Source organism: Thamnophis elegans, chromosome 1 (genome assembly GCF_009769535.1).
Source record: "Thamnophis elegans isolate rThaEle1 chromosome 1, rThaEle1.pri, whole genome shotgun sequence".
NCBI classification, from domain to species: Eukaryota; Metazoa; Chordata; class Lepidosauria; order Squamata; family Colubridae; genus Thamnophis; species Thamnophis elegans.
The window spans coordinates 75,687,676-75,704,198 of NC_045541.1; the positions used below are offsets into that span (position 1 = coordinate 75,687,676).

A 16,523-nucleotide genomic window follows, 5' to 3' on the forward strand; every position below is an offset into this window, starting at 1 on the left:
GGACCACATAGTGTGTAAATATACACAGGATTGTGAGCACCAAAATTAAATGGAAAAGAAGTTCAGAAGGTAGTGAATGGGACGATTTAAGGTTGATAGTGGTAAGAAGGTCAGAGGGTGAAACCTGGTTTCATAACTGTGCTCCATTATGAGTTTCATTGGATGACTTTGGGTCAGACGCTGTTTGCAGCCTAACATACTTCCACAGGATTGATGTGGAAATTGATTTAATTGATGTTAAATGGCAATAGAGCAATTATCTGCTAAGGTGCTGTCACGTTACTCTGCTTCTTCCTGATGCTCATATTAAGAATTGAAATTCCTTATGTATCCATGTGACCAAAACTGAAGCTGCAGATGGAACAGAAAGAAACTGAGAAGAAGGGAAGGAATGAAGGCAGAGCTCTCTGGATTCCTCCAGCATCAAATGCCATCTCCTAAGAAAAAGAAAACACCCTGTAATTACAGGCTCCTCATTTAGTCCCAAGAGACAGAAACAGAATAGCCAAATAGAACAGCTGGGGAAGCAACTGTACCAGATTATAGCACTGGCTTCACTTGTATGCTACAGATGTAATGACATATTTTTTAAATCTTATGATAGTACTTTCACAGAGGCTATTTGGACCCTTTCACAACAAGCTCCAAATCTCAGTGTTTCTATCAATTCATCAATGTTTCAAGGCAATCTTTTCTTTTCCTTCACAGTTTTTTCTCTGTCAACCTACCACTCTGCAATTTTCTGGCAGAGGATTCATGTTCCATTGGCACGAAGTCTTGCCCCATTCTATCTGGCGTAGGGTCTTCAGTTGCATTGGAATGGCTCTTTTTGTAATAATGGTACATATTTTCAGCAAATTAATTTGAGTAAAAAGAGAAAACATAGTTCAGTTTATTTTACTTTGGTAAAAGTGAGGCTCAGTGGATTTTTTTTTTTTTTTTTTGCTCTGATACTCATGATGATCCTGGAGAGTGAGACACTGATTTAATTAGTTTTTGGACTGTTAGCCAGTTGGTGATGGTTATAATAACTGGCTGATAATGTTCCTTGTTGCACTACTGCTGCACTGGTTCGCTGATGGTGTTCCTTGTATACTCTTAGCATCCAAATGTCTACAGAAGTTATTAAGATAAAGACAGATTAGAAACAGTTACATTGTAGTGACTTTGTAGTGTACTGAAACCTCTCTTAGACTCCACTGTCTTAAAAAAAAGCATTTATGGAAATATATTAATGATTTTTCTAAATGTGTGTCATGGCCATATTGTGGATCTTGCATTGGGAGCTGGAAAAAGCTAATGAACTGTTTAGTCAGTTTCTCCTTAAGAAGAAATGCAAGAAATATTTCTTTTTCTCAAAAACTTGTGGGAATCTGAGCTTACAGACCCTAGGACCTTGTCTACTTCCTCAGGTACAACTGGATCAAACCTTTCCCAGATAATAAGGCAAGACCATACCCAGGTCACTTACAGGACCTGTATTAAGCTAGAATCTAGTTTGGAATGAATCTGAGCAATTTTGTTCATCAGATGCTCTGCAAATTCTTCTTTATGGCCTTGAAAGTAAACCTCCAAGTCCTTCTTTCCCAGGAGGGCATTGTCACCCTAAACAAGGTCCATAAGATATCTGTCTGTGGACACAGTAAGTTAGCTGGCTTCCAGAGTGGAGGAAGATGGTCCTAGATCTGTCTTGAGATACATGGCAGTTGGCAAAGTCAGTAAGTCTCATTGCTGCAATTAATTTAGAAGTTCTTGAAGGTTGGCAGCAATTAGAATTATCCAAGTTAAAAATACTAATTAATGTCATTGAGTTACAGATGTAAGCTGGATGATTTTTCTGCCCCTGGAAATTCTTCAATAAATAATCTTGTAAAGTAGTTCAGGAGAAAAGCAAAGAGAAAAGAACTTTCCTTTCCTTTTCCTAGTCTTCTGAAATGGATAGCACTTTTAGTTAGCTCTCTTCAACTAAAAAATGTATTTTCATGCTTAATTTAAGAATAACATCTTGGGTGCAGCTGGGATGGGCATTCAGATAGTTCTAGTACATTACAAACAATTGTCTTTTAGTTTGAAAGGGGATAATTTTATTTGATTAGTAAAACAGAGCACGGTGGGAGTGAAATTTAACTTAAACTGTGATCATGAAGTATGTTGCTTGGTTTCCAGTCTGTAAGATATATATTTTCCCCATGTTTCAAAATCAGAATTTCTTTTTATGAAGATTGTATTTTTCTGTGTGCTTAATTATAAAGGAAAAGGTGGGAGGATGGTTGGTTAAATCCATCTTTGGCCAAACTATTATTCCCCTGCTTTGTATAACAACAATGGTCAAGAAGCTGGAACCCCTCTGACCCTTTTAATTTGAGCAGTTTTCTCCAAGTATTACAGTATGTATTACATTGACTCACTGAGAAAATTGAAAATGCCATAAAATGTTTTACATAAACAATAAGTCTTACTTGATTTACAACCTTATTGCATCAGCTTTGACATTGCATATAGTGCTTGCTGTCCATATTTCTGGTAAGATTGTTTAAGTGAAAAAAGTAAGCACTATGGATTTCTTGGAACACTGTAGAATAGCCCAAGTTGGTCAGTGTTTACTTTCCTTATATTCTAGGTTTCAGATTTTCTGCATATGTTTTATTCTACAACTCAGTGAGGCTTTCTGATTGCATTGGTTCAGAAATGGGAGTTGCCTTTCAAGTATTTGTAGTCTGATAAAATTTGAATTCAAGAATATTGATTGGCGAATGGACAAATATGAATATTTCCTAGGAAGTATCAATTAATTGATTGTTGGGAATAGTGCTTTTTCCTGACTCAGTGGAGACATCATCCCTGTGTGGATTATTCTCATGTACAATCCAATAGAACTGAGTTTGCAAAGTTTAAGTCCAGCCTCTTCGCTGAGATTCCCAGCTTTTGTGACTCACTACCACTTGAACTAGACGTGTTTTGCAATAGTGCCCTGGTCCAGACTTCAAAGCAGGCCACTCCAATGGTTGCTCCTAACATTCCAAAAGGACAACAGCAGCTGCTCCACAGTTCGAATTGCGCTGCCCCCCAAGGTCCGCAGATCCCTGACTTGGTGGTCTTCGCTGGCCATAACGCAGGGGTGCCTGTTCCGGGAGCCACATCGACTGACAATGACCACTGACGCCAGCCTGATGGGATGGGGGCCCCATTCCAGAACAGAGGTGGCACAGCGCCAGTGGACCCACTTGGAACAGCAACAGACTATCAACTTCCTGGAGCTGAGGGCGATCCGTCTAGGGCTGCTACACTTCCAATCGTCCATAGCGGGGAGACACATGTTGGTTCTAATGGACAACGTGATGGCAAAAGCCCACATAAACAGGCAGGGTGGAACCCGGTCCAGATGGTTGATGAAGGAGGCCCACCTGCTGCTGACCTGGCAGAGGAGCACCCATTCGGGCTGAGCACATTGCAGGCACCGACAACGTCACAGCAGATTGGCTGACCCGGTTGCAGGTGGATCAGATGGAGTGGGAACTCCATCCAACCCAATTCCGGGAGCTCACCTGACAGTTTGGAACGCCAGTGTCCAACCTCTTCGCCACCAGCAGCAACAAGAAGGTCCCTTGGTTTTACACAAGGTACGCGTCCCCAGGCGCAGAGGGGAGGGATGCCCTATGATGTTGCTGGCCTCTGGGCCTTCTCTATGCCTTCCCTCTGTTTCCCATGATCCAGCGGGTCATCAGGAAAATGCTGGAGGAACGGGCAGATTTGGTACGTCTGGCTCCCCACTGGCCGTGACACCCGTGGTTTGCGGACCTCCTGCCACTGTTGGTCGCTCCTCTGTGGAGGATCCCCTCTCCAGGACCTATCTAAGCCAGGAGGCAATAACGCATCTGGATCTGCAGTGGGTCAAATTGACCACATGGCGGTTGAGTTGCACTCAATGACAGCAGAGGACCTTTCACCCAAAGTCATTCGGACGATCCAAGTGGCCAGGAGACCCTCCACTATTCAAACCTATTCAAACCTATGACGCCACCTGGAAGGCCTTCTGCACCTGGTGCCAGTTGAAGAGGGTGGCTCCTTTCCAGGTGTGGACGTGCCACATCCTCAACTTCCTACAGGACAGATTGACTGCTGGTTTGGCACCCATCATCCTTTGGCGACAGGTCGCGGCCCTTTCTTCCATCCTCTGCTCTGAACTTGACAGATTGCTGGCAAGTGATCCACTCATTCAGCAATTTCTAAAGGGTGCCTCCAACTTGCGCCCTCCTACCGTACATCGTTACTCATCATGGGACCTGCCACTCATCCTTCAGGTGCTCACCCAGGCTCCGTTCGAGCCATTGCGGGACACGACTCTTCTCTACATGTCGCAAAAAGTATTGTTTCTAGTAGCCATCATGTCCGCTCGACGGATTTTGGAACTGGCGGGTCTTTCCATGCGACAGGACTTGTGCACCTTCTATTCGGACCGGTGGTTCTCAGGGTGGATCTGGCATTCATCCCAAAGGTGAATTCCATCTTTCATTGCATGCAGGAATAGGTTCTCCCCAACTTCTGTCCACAGCTGGTCCATCGCCTTCAACGCAGCTGGCACACTCTAGATGTTTGAAGAACCTTGAAAATCTACTTAAGCAGAACATCATCCTTCTGTTGTACAGAAGTCCTATTTGTTTCTTTTCAACCAGACTCTATGGATCTCAAGGTGTCCTCTTCCTCCTGGGGAGGTGGATCAGGGCATGCATTGCAAAGGCGTATTCCTCTCAGGCTCAGCCCATTGCAGATAACATTACGGCACACTCAACACATAGCGTGGCCGCTACGGCCGCCTGGGACACACAGGCACCATTATAAGAGGTGTGCAGGATAGCACGTGGTCGTGTCTGTCCACCTTTATTAGACACTACAGAATTGACAGGTACACATTGGCTGATGCGGCCTTTGGGAGGAGAGTCTTACAGCTGGTCAGGATTAGTCAAGGGATTCATCCTGGATGGTTTCCCTCCCGTGATGCTGGACAAGCTCTGGTATGTCCACACAGGGATGCTGTCTCCACTGAGTCAGGAAAACGTAGCGTTGGGTTACCTGATACACTCATTTTCTGAAGAAGTGGAGACAGCATCCAGCACCCCCTTGAGGTCCGGGCGGTTATTCTGGGAGAGTAGTTTTGTTCACGCACGTTGTCTGCTTATTCTTGTCAAAATGGGATCGCAACAGGAAGAGGCGGGACTTAAACTTTGCAGACTCAGTTCTATTGGATGGTACATGAGAATAACCCACACAGGGATGCTGTCTCCACTTCTTCAGAAAATGAGTGTATCAGGTAAGCCAACGCTACAGTCTCTATTTTGATTGATCTGTCTCATCTGCTGGGCTATGTGTGACCTGGATCAGTTGCCTGTCTTGAGTGCTATATTGCATCCACCTCTATTGTTCTGTTTTTCCATCCTGCATTCTGTTCTTATCAATATTTCTTTTAAAATGAGATGAAGACAGTAGAACCTGGCTTGTATTCTGATAATAATATGAGAGAAAGAGAGGTAGTCAACCATGGTTTCAAAACAGAAGAACTATTTTAAAATATATTAACATTTTATTTATTCAGCTTACCTTCTTCTCTGGCCAATTGGCATGAGCTGAATAAAACAGCATCTCACTCAGCGACTTTTCCTATGATCCTTGATATAGTATCAACCTTGTTAACTCTAAATACTTTTTTCTGCTATGTATGCAAAATGGACTGTGATAAACGTGCATAAGTATGTATATATGTGTACACACACACACACACACACACACACACAGCATTCAGAAAGTATTCAGACCCACTTCACTTTTGTCAGTTTTGTTATGCTGCAGCCTGCATCTGCAGTTGATGAAATTCATTTTTTTCCTCATTAATCTACATTCAGTACCCCATAATGACAAAGTGAAAGCAGAGTTTTAGACATTGGACCTTAACTCACAGAGATGTGGAATTTCAGATACCAAAAGATTAGAAAGTTGTTTAGAATGCTCAAACTCAAGACCTCATCTATGATCCTCACCTCCCCCTTCAACAATCCTGTATTGAAAGAAAGTGAAGAGGCTAAAGAACTCCAGTGAGCACTACAATTCTCAGGGACTTGAATTTTGGTTTCCTTGATCCAAATCAAACATTTGAATCCCTCTATAATAACTTGGATAGCATCTGCAAGGATTTCAGATGCATTTGTCTTGGAGTTTGAATTGAAGCTGGCTATGTTCTTTATTCAATTTTGGAAGCTAAAGCAATTATGCTTTATATTATATACATGATTGGACTTGTTGAAAAGACGGTTGTATTTGGTTTAGGCAAATATGTGCTTAGTCTAACTGAGGAGGAATTTTCTCCTTGTAGTCATAACGTGCTACTACATATTGTAGGGAGCAATGGTGAACTACTTCTGAAAAAGCTTGCCAAGAAAACCACAGGACTTGTCCAGGCAGCCTCTGAGTATCGGATGTTATTGAATGGAAGAAAAAAAATGTAACTAATACACATAACAGCAGTTTAGAATAACACATTATTAGATAATCACAAGAAACAAAATAGCGTACACTTAGGGCATTCCGGCCATTTAAGGAGAACCAAATAAAACAAATTGTATTACTGCATATTAGCAAAGTGTAATCAAAATGTATTACCAGTAATATTAATTGGGGAATTTCATACTAGCCTTATATTTATTTGACTTAAATTTTTAAAAGAAAATTTTTAAAAATAGTTGTAGGTTTCAAAAACGTTTCTTTACTTTTCTGCTTTTTGCAGTATGGGTTGTGTAGATTAGTACAAATTAAATAAAAGATTTTTGAGTTGTTTAATCTAAGTCAAGAAAAGAAAAAAAATGATTGTGCTTCTATTATCTGGCAGATGAATTCCAAGTTAAAATAAAACAAATGTTGTTTGTCTTAATTATGCCCTGTAAAGTCTAAAAATAGCAGATGTTGCAGTACTGTTGTAGAAAGTTTGAAAAATTAAGTCAACTCTGGAGTGTAGCTGCTTTTTAAGGTAGCTTATCTCTCTAGTAGCTTTTCAACTTTGCATATCTCTATTTTAAATTGCATACAGTTTTTATAAAGTTATTGTAGTCAACCAACAGCAAAGGGAATATCTTCATATCCTTGGACAGCTCACTACTAAAATATCCTCCAGTTTATCTGTCAACTTATTTGGCTGATAACAACATTTCCAAAGTATTTTGGAACCTTTTACTCATGGAAGAGGGAGTTCCAATAAAAGGCTAGGGTTTTTTGAACCATATACTTCTTGTAGCAAAACATTTTCCATCTTATCCATGTTAAGTTTCATTTATTCTCTGACAAAACCGTTTCTCAGAGCTCAAAGTCAAGCAGTTGTAGAGATATCTAATCTTGAATTCTTCTGAAAGAGAAGTATACCTGAATATCATCCATATCTATAGCCTTAAATAGGCAAATGATAAATTTCCCCTGACATCAGTAATATTCTTTAGAACGGGTCAAACTCAAGGCCCTGGGGCCAGATCTGGCCTGTGGGGTATTTAGATCTGGGCTGCAGGGCTGTCCTGGAAACAGCGAAGACCGACCTACGGTGCTTCTACCAGTGAAAACGTTCCCCCCCCTCCATTTTCAGAGGGTTGCAGGAGGCCGTGGCAACTGAAAATGGAGCTGGGGGCACCACACGTGCCCCCGACACGAGTGACATCAAGCTAGACATTCCCACTGAGAGAGAGAGAGAGAGAGAGAGAGAGAGAGAGAGAGAGAGAGAGGGAGGGAGGGAGTGAGGAGAGAGAGAGAGGAGAGAGAGAAGGAGGAGAGAGAGAGAGATTTCTTTTTGTAGATTTTCATGGGTGTAGGTATGCTGGTCTTGTTGTATTCGGGTCTTTTCCCATGCAAGATTGAGATTGTCTTGGCAATGTTTTGGTGAAGTCACACTCACCATCTTCAGGCTGGTGTTTTCGGCTTCGTGCTTGTGTGGGTAAGGCATGGTCGGAGCTGTCGTCTTTCTATAAATCTTGGTGGGGGTGTGTGGAGTGCTGGCTTTGTTGCTGTAAGTGGGTTGATTGGCTGTGTAGTTGCATCCTGATTGGTAGATGGAGTTGATGTTTGTAGATTGGTCGGCTGTTTCGTACATCCTATGTGGGTGAGGTGCTGGCTGTGTGTTCATTGTTCTTTTGTGTTGTAATGACCTGGATGGTTGGTGGGGTTCATTTGTTGACTAGAGCTGGTTTCCAGATGTCTGGTAGGCAGGAGGTATCATCACGTTTATTCATGTTGTGGGGGTGTTTCTCTATTTTGATGGCTTCCATAATTATTCTCTTGTTGAAGTATTCTGTTTTGGAGATTAATTTGGTTCCTTCAAAATCAATTTCATGTCCTGTTGCTTTAAGGTGCTGGAAAAGGGAGGAAGTTTTTTCTTTTTTTCTGACTGCATTCTTGTGTTCTGCGATGCGTGCATTTATTCTCCTGTTCGTTTGTCCAATGTATGTGGCAGGGCAGATTTTGCATGGTATTTCGTAGACTCCTTGGTTTTCTAGCTGGATTTTGTCTTTGGGGTTTCTTAAGATGTTGGCTATTTTTTGGTCAGTGTTGAAGACAGCCTTATATATATCTATCTTCTGGGGGCAGTGTGTGTATGTTAAAGATTATGCCAAATACTGTATTGATTCTAAAGTTTCTAACTCAGGTTGTAAGAATGTCTAGAGGAGAGCTATCTGTCTTCAGTGCAGTCTAGGCTGATGATAGTAATTTAAGCTGTTGCAGCTGTTAATGCTATTCATTAATAGCGCTAACAGAAATTGTGGAGGACTTTAGACAACCGTTTGTTTGAAATGGTATGGGGTTTCCTGCCTGAGCAGGGAGTTGGACTAGAAGATCTCTAAGGTCCCTTCCATGGTTTTTTTTTAATTCTGTTGTTCTGTTAAATTTAGATGCCATTTTTATTTTACAAGAGGACACTATAAGCATTCCTTTGTTCCAACCATAAAGTGCTATTGCTTCTTTCTTTAAACTTGTAGAATGGTTTTATTCTTTTACAAGCAGTACCTGAGGGGATGCTGGTTCAGGATTTTCAAGCCTAATAAATGCTTGGGATGAACAATTCGGTACAGATGGTGAATATACTATTCAAAGTATATTAATATTAATATACTTTTCACCCAAACTTTCCATTTTAAGAGTTAAACATTGGCTTTCTCTTGATGCCAAGCTCATGGTTAGAAAATTGCTCTGAGCAATCTCCAGCAGCCGGAATTGAGTGGTGTTTTTTTTTTTAATGTATGTTTCCCATTGGATTTTCTGAATATATCTTACTGATATTAGTACCAAACAAGTAACACCAAAGTAGGGTCTCTATGCAGCTCTTATAATATTCAGCAAAATAAATACGTTTAATTTAATTTAATAAGCAAATTAATTTGAGTCCTCTAAGCATGGCATGCTGAGCAGCAGAGTCATTTTTCTTCTCTGCTGACAAACAGTTGATGTTGCCCCAAGGCTGGCTTTTTGGCAGCATGCGCCCCAGACTCAAACAGGAGCTACTAGGAATTTTTACTTTTAAATGTTACGATAGCAGTTTCCCACAATAAAAATGGATGGGGAGAAAAAAGGGAAGATTCCATCAATTTTTTTAAATGACCAGGGCTTGTAGAAATTAATAATATGTAGAATATCTGTGGTAAAAATCAGATGAAAATGTGAATCAAATCAGATCACCTTCACTACCCAGGAAATTGCCATCAACGTCCATATGAAGAAAGTGAAAGTGCTTTGCAATAACAAAATAAAGCAGTAAAATGACAAAAAGAAATAGTCATGTTGAAATTCAACGAATGGTTAAAATAGATCAGCATTTGACCAGTCAATCAATATTTAAAAATAAGAATAAAAAGAAAAGAAAAAGTATAGTTAAAACTTTGAAAACATGTAGCTAAAACTGAGGCATGCTTAAGAATAGCAAGCAGCCAAAAGAAATGATGGGGACCCAATTCTCTGTCCACTTCTAGAAGGAATTGCATCCATCAAGGTCCTGTTCCTATACAGGTCCATAATCATCCGAGAGTTGTCTTGGGTTATTCTTAATAGCTCCTGTTGAATTTGGGGAATGTGCCACCAAAAAGTTGGCTTTAGCAGCAAAATCAGCTGTTTGTTGTCAGGAGAAAAAAAATGCCTTGCTGCTCAGCATATCATTTTTGGAGGACTCCCCAGAAGTATTTCTTTCAAATGACCAATGTCTTATCCTGTTGTAGAGAAACCAAATGAAGAAAAGATTTCAAGGCTCTGGAATGTATGATAAAGAGTGAGAATGACCAAACTAAAGACTGCTTGAAAACCATCAGCAGCAAACGGAGGAGCTGTTTTGAATGCTCATGTTGTGCATTTGGAATGTTTCCTGTTGGTAGCATCAAGAGGGAGAGGCCATCCAGAGCCTCAACAGGTGCAGTGTAAGACATACCAGCCATCCTAGGTAAGAGCTATCATCTTTTGGTGTGTAAAGTTCATTTATTTTATTTTCTGTATTTGATGTAAAATTATGCTTGGACAGAACAAAATAAATGTGACTGACAAGTAGGGGATAATTATTAAGCTGGACTGTGATCCTCCTGGCCTGTGGTAAGATTAAGTCTTCAAATTGAATTTGAATAACTGTGTCCGCTTAGGGTTTTTGGCTGCAATATGGAAATTGTTAGGGTTTTTGGCTGCAATATGGAAATTGTTTGCTATTACTTCTTGCAGAATGATTTTCAATTTTCCAGTTTAATTTATTGCCTTGGTATTCTCTGGAGGTCTCTTATTCAAGAACTGATGAAGGACTACTTTGCTTATCTTCTGAGCCCAACATAGAACAAAATTGGGAAATTTTCTGTTTTCTGTGGGAACCCCTTCCTCTATGATTGTTTGCATATGAGGTCAAGGTGGCTTGTATTCTCATGGCCATTTGCAGGTTTTTGAAACAGTTTAGAAACAATTAAATTCGATATAAAATATATCCATTTAAAAATGCATCAGTAACATGCAGTATAAAATTGGAAATAGGAATAATTCTCTAAAAGCCTATCAAATTAGAAAGATTTTATGTAGTGTAAGAAAGCTGGCATTTAGAAGAGCTTTTTAAGCCTAGATCTTAGAAAGGATTTTAACACACTTAAAGGTAAAGGTTCTCCTGCACTTGTGTGCTATTCGTTTCTGGCTCTAAGGGCGAGCTCATCTCCATTTCTAAGCCAAAGAGCCAGCGCTGACCGAACACATCTCTGTGGTCATGTGGCCGGCATGACTAAATGCACGTGCACTGTTAATACACTTACCACAGGCTTTTCTGAAAAGCCTTGAAACAGATACCTGTTAGATATTTTATATTGAAGTAACTTTTAACTTTCTGCTAACTTTTTACTTGAAAGCAAGCCCCACTGAACATAAGTAGAGGCTTAGGTTAACAAAATTCTAGCATCCACTTAAATTGTGGCCCACAACTAATCTGGAATGATACACTGTGTAGCAGAATTAGCATATTCTGATGCAGTGGCGCAGTGGCTAAGATGCTGAGCTTGTTGATCAGAAAGTTCGGCGGTTTGAATTCCTAGTGCCGCGTAATGGAGTGATCTCCTGTTACTTGTCTCAGGTTCTGCCAACCTAGCAGTTCAAAAGCATGTAAAAATGCAAGTAAAAAAAATAAGGGCCACCTTTGGTGGTAAGGTAACAGCATTCCGTGTGCCTTCGGCAGTTAGTCATGCCGGCCACATAACCACAGAGACATCTTTGGAAAGCGCTGGCTTTTCGACTTTGAAATTGAGATCAGCACCGCCCCCTAGAATCAGGAACAACTAGCACATATCTGTGAGGGAAATCTTTAACTTTATAGTTTTTAATATTTGAAATAATTAAGATAAAATTGTTTCAATTGAATTGGTATTATATCTGATGTTAATTATGCATGCCTACAAAGTCAAACATTCAAAAATACTGGTTTATAGTATGTTTTTTTATGATTATTTTTACCAAAAAAAAACCCCACCTCCTACCAAACTAACCCAATCGTTGATATATATATGTATATATGTATGTATGTATGTACGTACGTACGTACATACATACATTTTGCTCAATATTTGTTTTTCTTGCAGCTTTTGACATGAAGAAAGATATAGATGCTTTAATAGCAGAAGAAAGGGCAGAAATCATTGCTAAATATGAGAAGGTATATAATTTATTTTGTCCATTAATTTGCTAATTCTTATAAAGAATTTCAGGGAGCTTGACCATATGTCCCAAGCAGGATTCTCAGTATTTAGCTGCCCATCCAGCTGTTCATAAGAATGCAATTGACAATGCAATGACAATATTCCTTGAAACTGCTTTTATGACAGCTGTTTCTCTCCATTGAGGCAAGCATGCAATGTTTTATTAGTAACAGTCTGCTGAAAAAGCCAGTTTGCAAAAAATGATTTGTTTGGGGCTGCCTATATATGGAAGCATAAAAGTGTAACTTTGAAAGATTTAAATTTAAAAGATCATTCCCAGATTTATAGTGAAAAGTACTGGTGAAGGATTGCATATTGCAAATCTGCAGGCATGTGACCAGAAAGCATTTTATGTAGTGTACTCGTCCATGATACAGTAATGCCACTTGCAAAAATAAGTGATATAACATATCATCTGATTATGTACAAGACTATCATCTATCTATCTATCTATCTATCATCTATCTATCTATCTATCTTCTATCTATCTATCTATCTATCTTCTATCATCTATCTATCTACATATATATATACACACATGCATTCATATTCTATTACAGTATATAGCTTTTTAAATAATGCCAGTATGACAAAACTTTATATTGTTAGGCTCTTTTACGGGGAGCTTCATTGTGCCACTTTTCTTTTTTTTAACAGGGAAGGCAAGATGGAACTCAGATTGATCCATGGGAAGATGCTGACTTTGCTCTTTACAAAGTTACAGACAGATTTGGGTTTTTGCAGTAAGTTTTTTGTAATCCCCTTAATACTTTGCTAAAACAAAGTATGTTCATTGACATGGTTGTTTTGAGGCTACTCCATGCCTTAGATGGTCGTCACTTAATATTGCCATGAATGTACTTACTATTAACTGAGCAAGTCAGTTGTAATCTTGTATATAAGTGTTTCAGCCATCATATCCTAAGAAAGTTCTGATAAAGCTTGGTCTTTCAGAATTAAACATGCTGGCATGTTTAAACTGCTGCCATGTAATCAGAATTCCTGTAACCATGAAAACCCCTTTAAGGGCATTCAGAAATTTCCAGATTTCTCTGGCGACTCCTTTTGATGTGTGTTTTTTGCATTTGGACAATATCCCAATCTGTTCATTGGTCTCCCTGCAGAAATTATACTTTTATAAGTGTATAATCCAGTTAGGTCTCTTGCTGGCAAAACTTCTTGTTCAGCAAAACAGCATGTGTATTATCTTTTCCCCCTTGCTCCACAAACCTCATGCATCCCTTGACTGAGCCACTAGAGCACATATTTGAGGAGTTTTGGAGAGGAAGTAAATGTTGCTGCTTGAGCAGGCTTCAATATTTTTATCCATTGAAACCAAGGAACTCAAGAGTTGTTGTTTTAATCCTCCTTTATATATATATTAATATTCATGCCTCCTATTTTCCTCCCAACAGCCACCCTTTGGCTGGGTTGAGCTGAGAGAAAGAGTGATGGGACCAAAGTTAACTAGGTGGCTTCATGTCTTAAGGGTGGGACTAGAACTGATTTCTTGTTCCTGGTTTCTAGGCTGGCACCTTAACCCCTACATCAGACTAGCTCTCTAATATTTTTTATTTAATAATAATGATGATGATGATTGATGCACTGGAATTACTTTTAAAACAATTAAAAATTGACAAAATCACCATCAGTCAAATGCAAAAGCCGCACTGCTTGGATCTGTACCAGGGGTGGGTTGCTAATCCGTTCTAACCGGTTCGGTTGGAACGGGGCCCGGCGGCGTCCTTGTGCACACGCGCAGTTCACGCATGCGTCTTAGCGCCTGCGCAATGCTCCAGCTGCTCACGGAGACTCGCGCAGGCACTGTATGTGCCATGCGCCTGCGTGGAAGCGCAGAAGCCTTCAAAGGACCGGTAAGGAGCGCGGCGCGGGCGGGTGGGCCCTTCGCCGTTCCCGGAAATTACTTACTTTCGGGTTCGCCGACCAACCGGTTCGCGGGGACCGCCGCGAACTGGTTGAAACCCACCCCTGATCTGTACGCATATTACGAAAATACCTTACGACGTCCTAGGCACCTGGGTGGGGCCCAACTAGTAATCAATGCCAAATCCGGCGAAACAACTGGCTGTTGTGATACAATTCTGTTGTTGCGAATAATAATAATAAATGATATGATATGATATAATAAATATAATATGATATAATATAACCAATAATATAATATAATGTAATATAATGTAATATAATATAATATATTATTTATTATATGTTCATATTATATGATTTAGGTGATTGTTCTGAATTTTAATTAAAGACCCAAGTTAACGAAAAAATATCAGCTAATATATCAGTTAATCTTTGACCATTTCTTTTGAGCATAACTTAATATCTCTTTTTGCATTTCCTTATGCATTCTTATATTACACATTAGTTCAATCTGACTTTTTCTTTTACTTTTTCAGTGAGCATGAGTTACCAATTCATAGTGCTCTGGAAGAAAAGGTAAGTTCTACAAGTTTTTTATTCTGTAAAATAATTGATGAAACGATTGGTCTATATGCCTCATAAATTACTGTCACCTCTCATTTAGCTGCTAAGGTAACATTTTTGATCTTCAGAACTATGGTTTCAGAGCCCAATAATATGGCACTCTCTAGTTGATCAACAGTGTACAGTTTTCATTTAGGACAAGGCTCAAGATAATGAACCAATAAAGACTATAAACTAAATTGCTACTTTTTTTTAGAACAGAGAATAAATGAAATTGAATAATTCCTTAGATGTTCAGTATAAAACTACTGTTTGTTTATCTTGTAAAACTATATGAGTCCATAGTCTATTAACCTGGATATTATATTTCCATCTTCCTTTCTTCCTAAATGCTCCTCATTTAAAACTCTTTTATAGCAAAAAGCTCAGTGAAGATTGAAAGAGGTGGACAAATGGCTGAAGATGTTAAGAAAATGGGGAAAATACAGAAATCGTGAAAAGGTAAAAAACAGTGACACATTTAATATTATTATTATTTTTTGCTTGTCCCTTTATTTCAAGGAATATATAGAGTTCTTGTTGAACAACTCCTAACACTACTAATGAAAAGGCTGGTGCAGCTCTTTCATTTACTCTCTGTGAACTGATCTGAAGAAATACATGGGAAACAAAATTAAAAATAGACTTAACTTATACCAAATCTTATGAGTGAAATAAGCAGGTGCACAATAGAAATCTCAGCTAAAAGAAATTCATATTGATGGAATCAGAACAGAAGGTTTTAGTTAAAATGTGAACTGTATTTAAGATTTTTCTTTCAAAGAAACTTAGGACACTGAAATGAATTACAATAAAATAAGACTAAGCCAAGCCTATTGAAATGATGGAGAAGGAATATATGTACTGTAATTTAACATATTACATATTGAGAATTATTTCCAAGTTGTATGTTGTTCTGTTTTGCTGGAATCATCTGAACATTCAAATGTGATGGTACAGATGGAAGAAGTGAGAAAGGCAATCATTACAACAAGAGAGAATTGTGCTACTGATGAAAGTAAATATCAGAGATGTTACTGTATAATAGAGAAGTGCCGCTTTTTGGCTAAGGGAAACAGTAGAAAAGTTCATTATACTTCACTTACTGTATTTGAGTTGCAGTATAGATTTTGTACTTGTTCTTAAGGAAGTCTTGGATACTTCAGTTTTTTTCTTTCTTTTCTTTTTGTGGTCACAGTTTCTTATATTTGATTCTATAAATTCTACATTACTATTACTTATAGTTTAATTTTTGTTTGGTCTCCTATCTATTCTTCCCAAGCCTGAAGTGGAAATCTAATTAAGAGTCCACATAAAAAGAGAGATGTATGCATTGTATAGTACTCTCTGTGTTGTGTCCCTCCCCCTCTTCTTCCTCCCCCCCCCCGCTCCCCTCCCACTCTCTCCTCTCTCTCTCTCCCCCTCCCCCCCTCTGTATTCCACCAATTAATTTTGTGCCATAATTAATTTAAATCATTTGTTGTAAATCTCCATCCAAGAAAACATCCTAGTGTGCAGAAAGAAGTGATTGAGTTAATTTTTTTCTGAACTTGTTCCAATTTATTAAACTCCTTGGAAAGTTGACAATTTGATCAATGAGTTTATGAGCTTATTCACTGCACTTTGGCTATATTTCGCCTGTTCCATTCCTTGCTCAGGCCAACTTCATTGTTCTACATTCAATATATCAAAGTCAGATAACCACATCAGTAGAAAATTTTATTCGTCATTGTTTCTATGTGGACAAACAAGATAAGGCATTTTAGCTTTAATTCTACATTACGTGCAGTTGTCTCTCCCCTCTCCCCCAAT

At 39.1% G+C, this 16,523-nt stretch overlaps 1 protein-coding gene across 1 annotated transcript in view; it reads left to right on the top strand.

The window, feature by feature from the left end:
• Positions 1 to 16,523, top strand: part of LOC116520161 — a 114,105-nt gene that overhangs the window by 71,920 nt on the left and 25,662 nt on the right. Inside the window, exons 2-6 of the mRNA XM_032234315.1 lie at positions 10,233 to 10,450; positions 12,105 to 12,178; positions 12,879 to 12,964; positions 14,645 to 14,684; positions 15,090 to 15,173. Of these exons, the coding sequence (XP_032090206.1) occupies positions 15,135 to 15,173 (39 nt within the window). The 5' untranslated portion in view covers positions 10,233 to 10,450; positions 12,105 to 12,178; positions 12,879 to 12,964; positions 14,645 to 14,684; positions 15,090 to 15,134. The remainder of the gene's footprint in view (positions 1 to 10,232; positions 10,451 to 12,104; positions 12,179 to 12,878; positions 12,965 to 14,644; positions 14,685 to 15,089; positions 15,174 to 16,523) is intronic.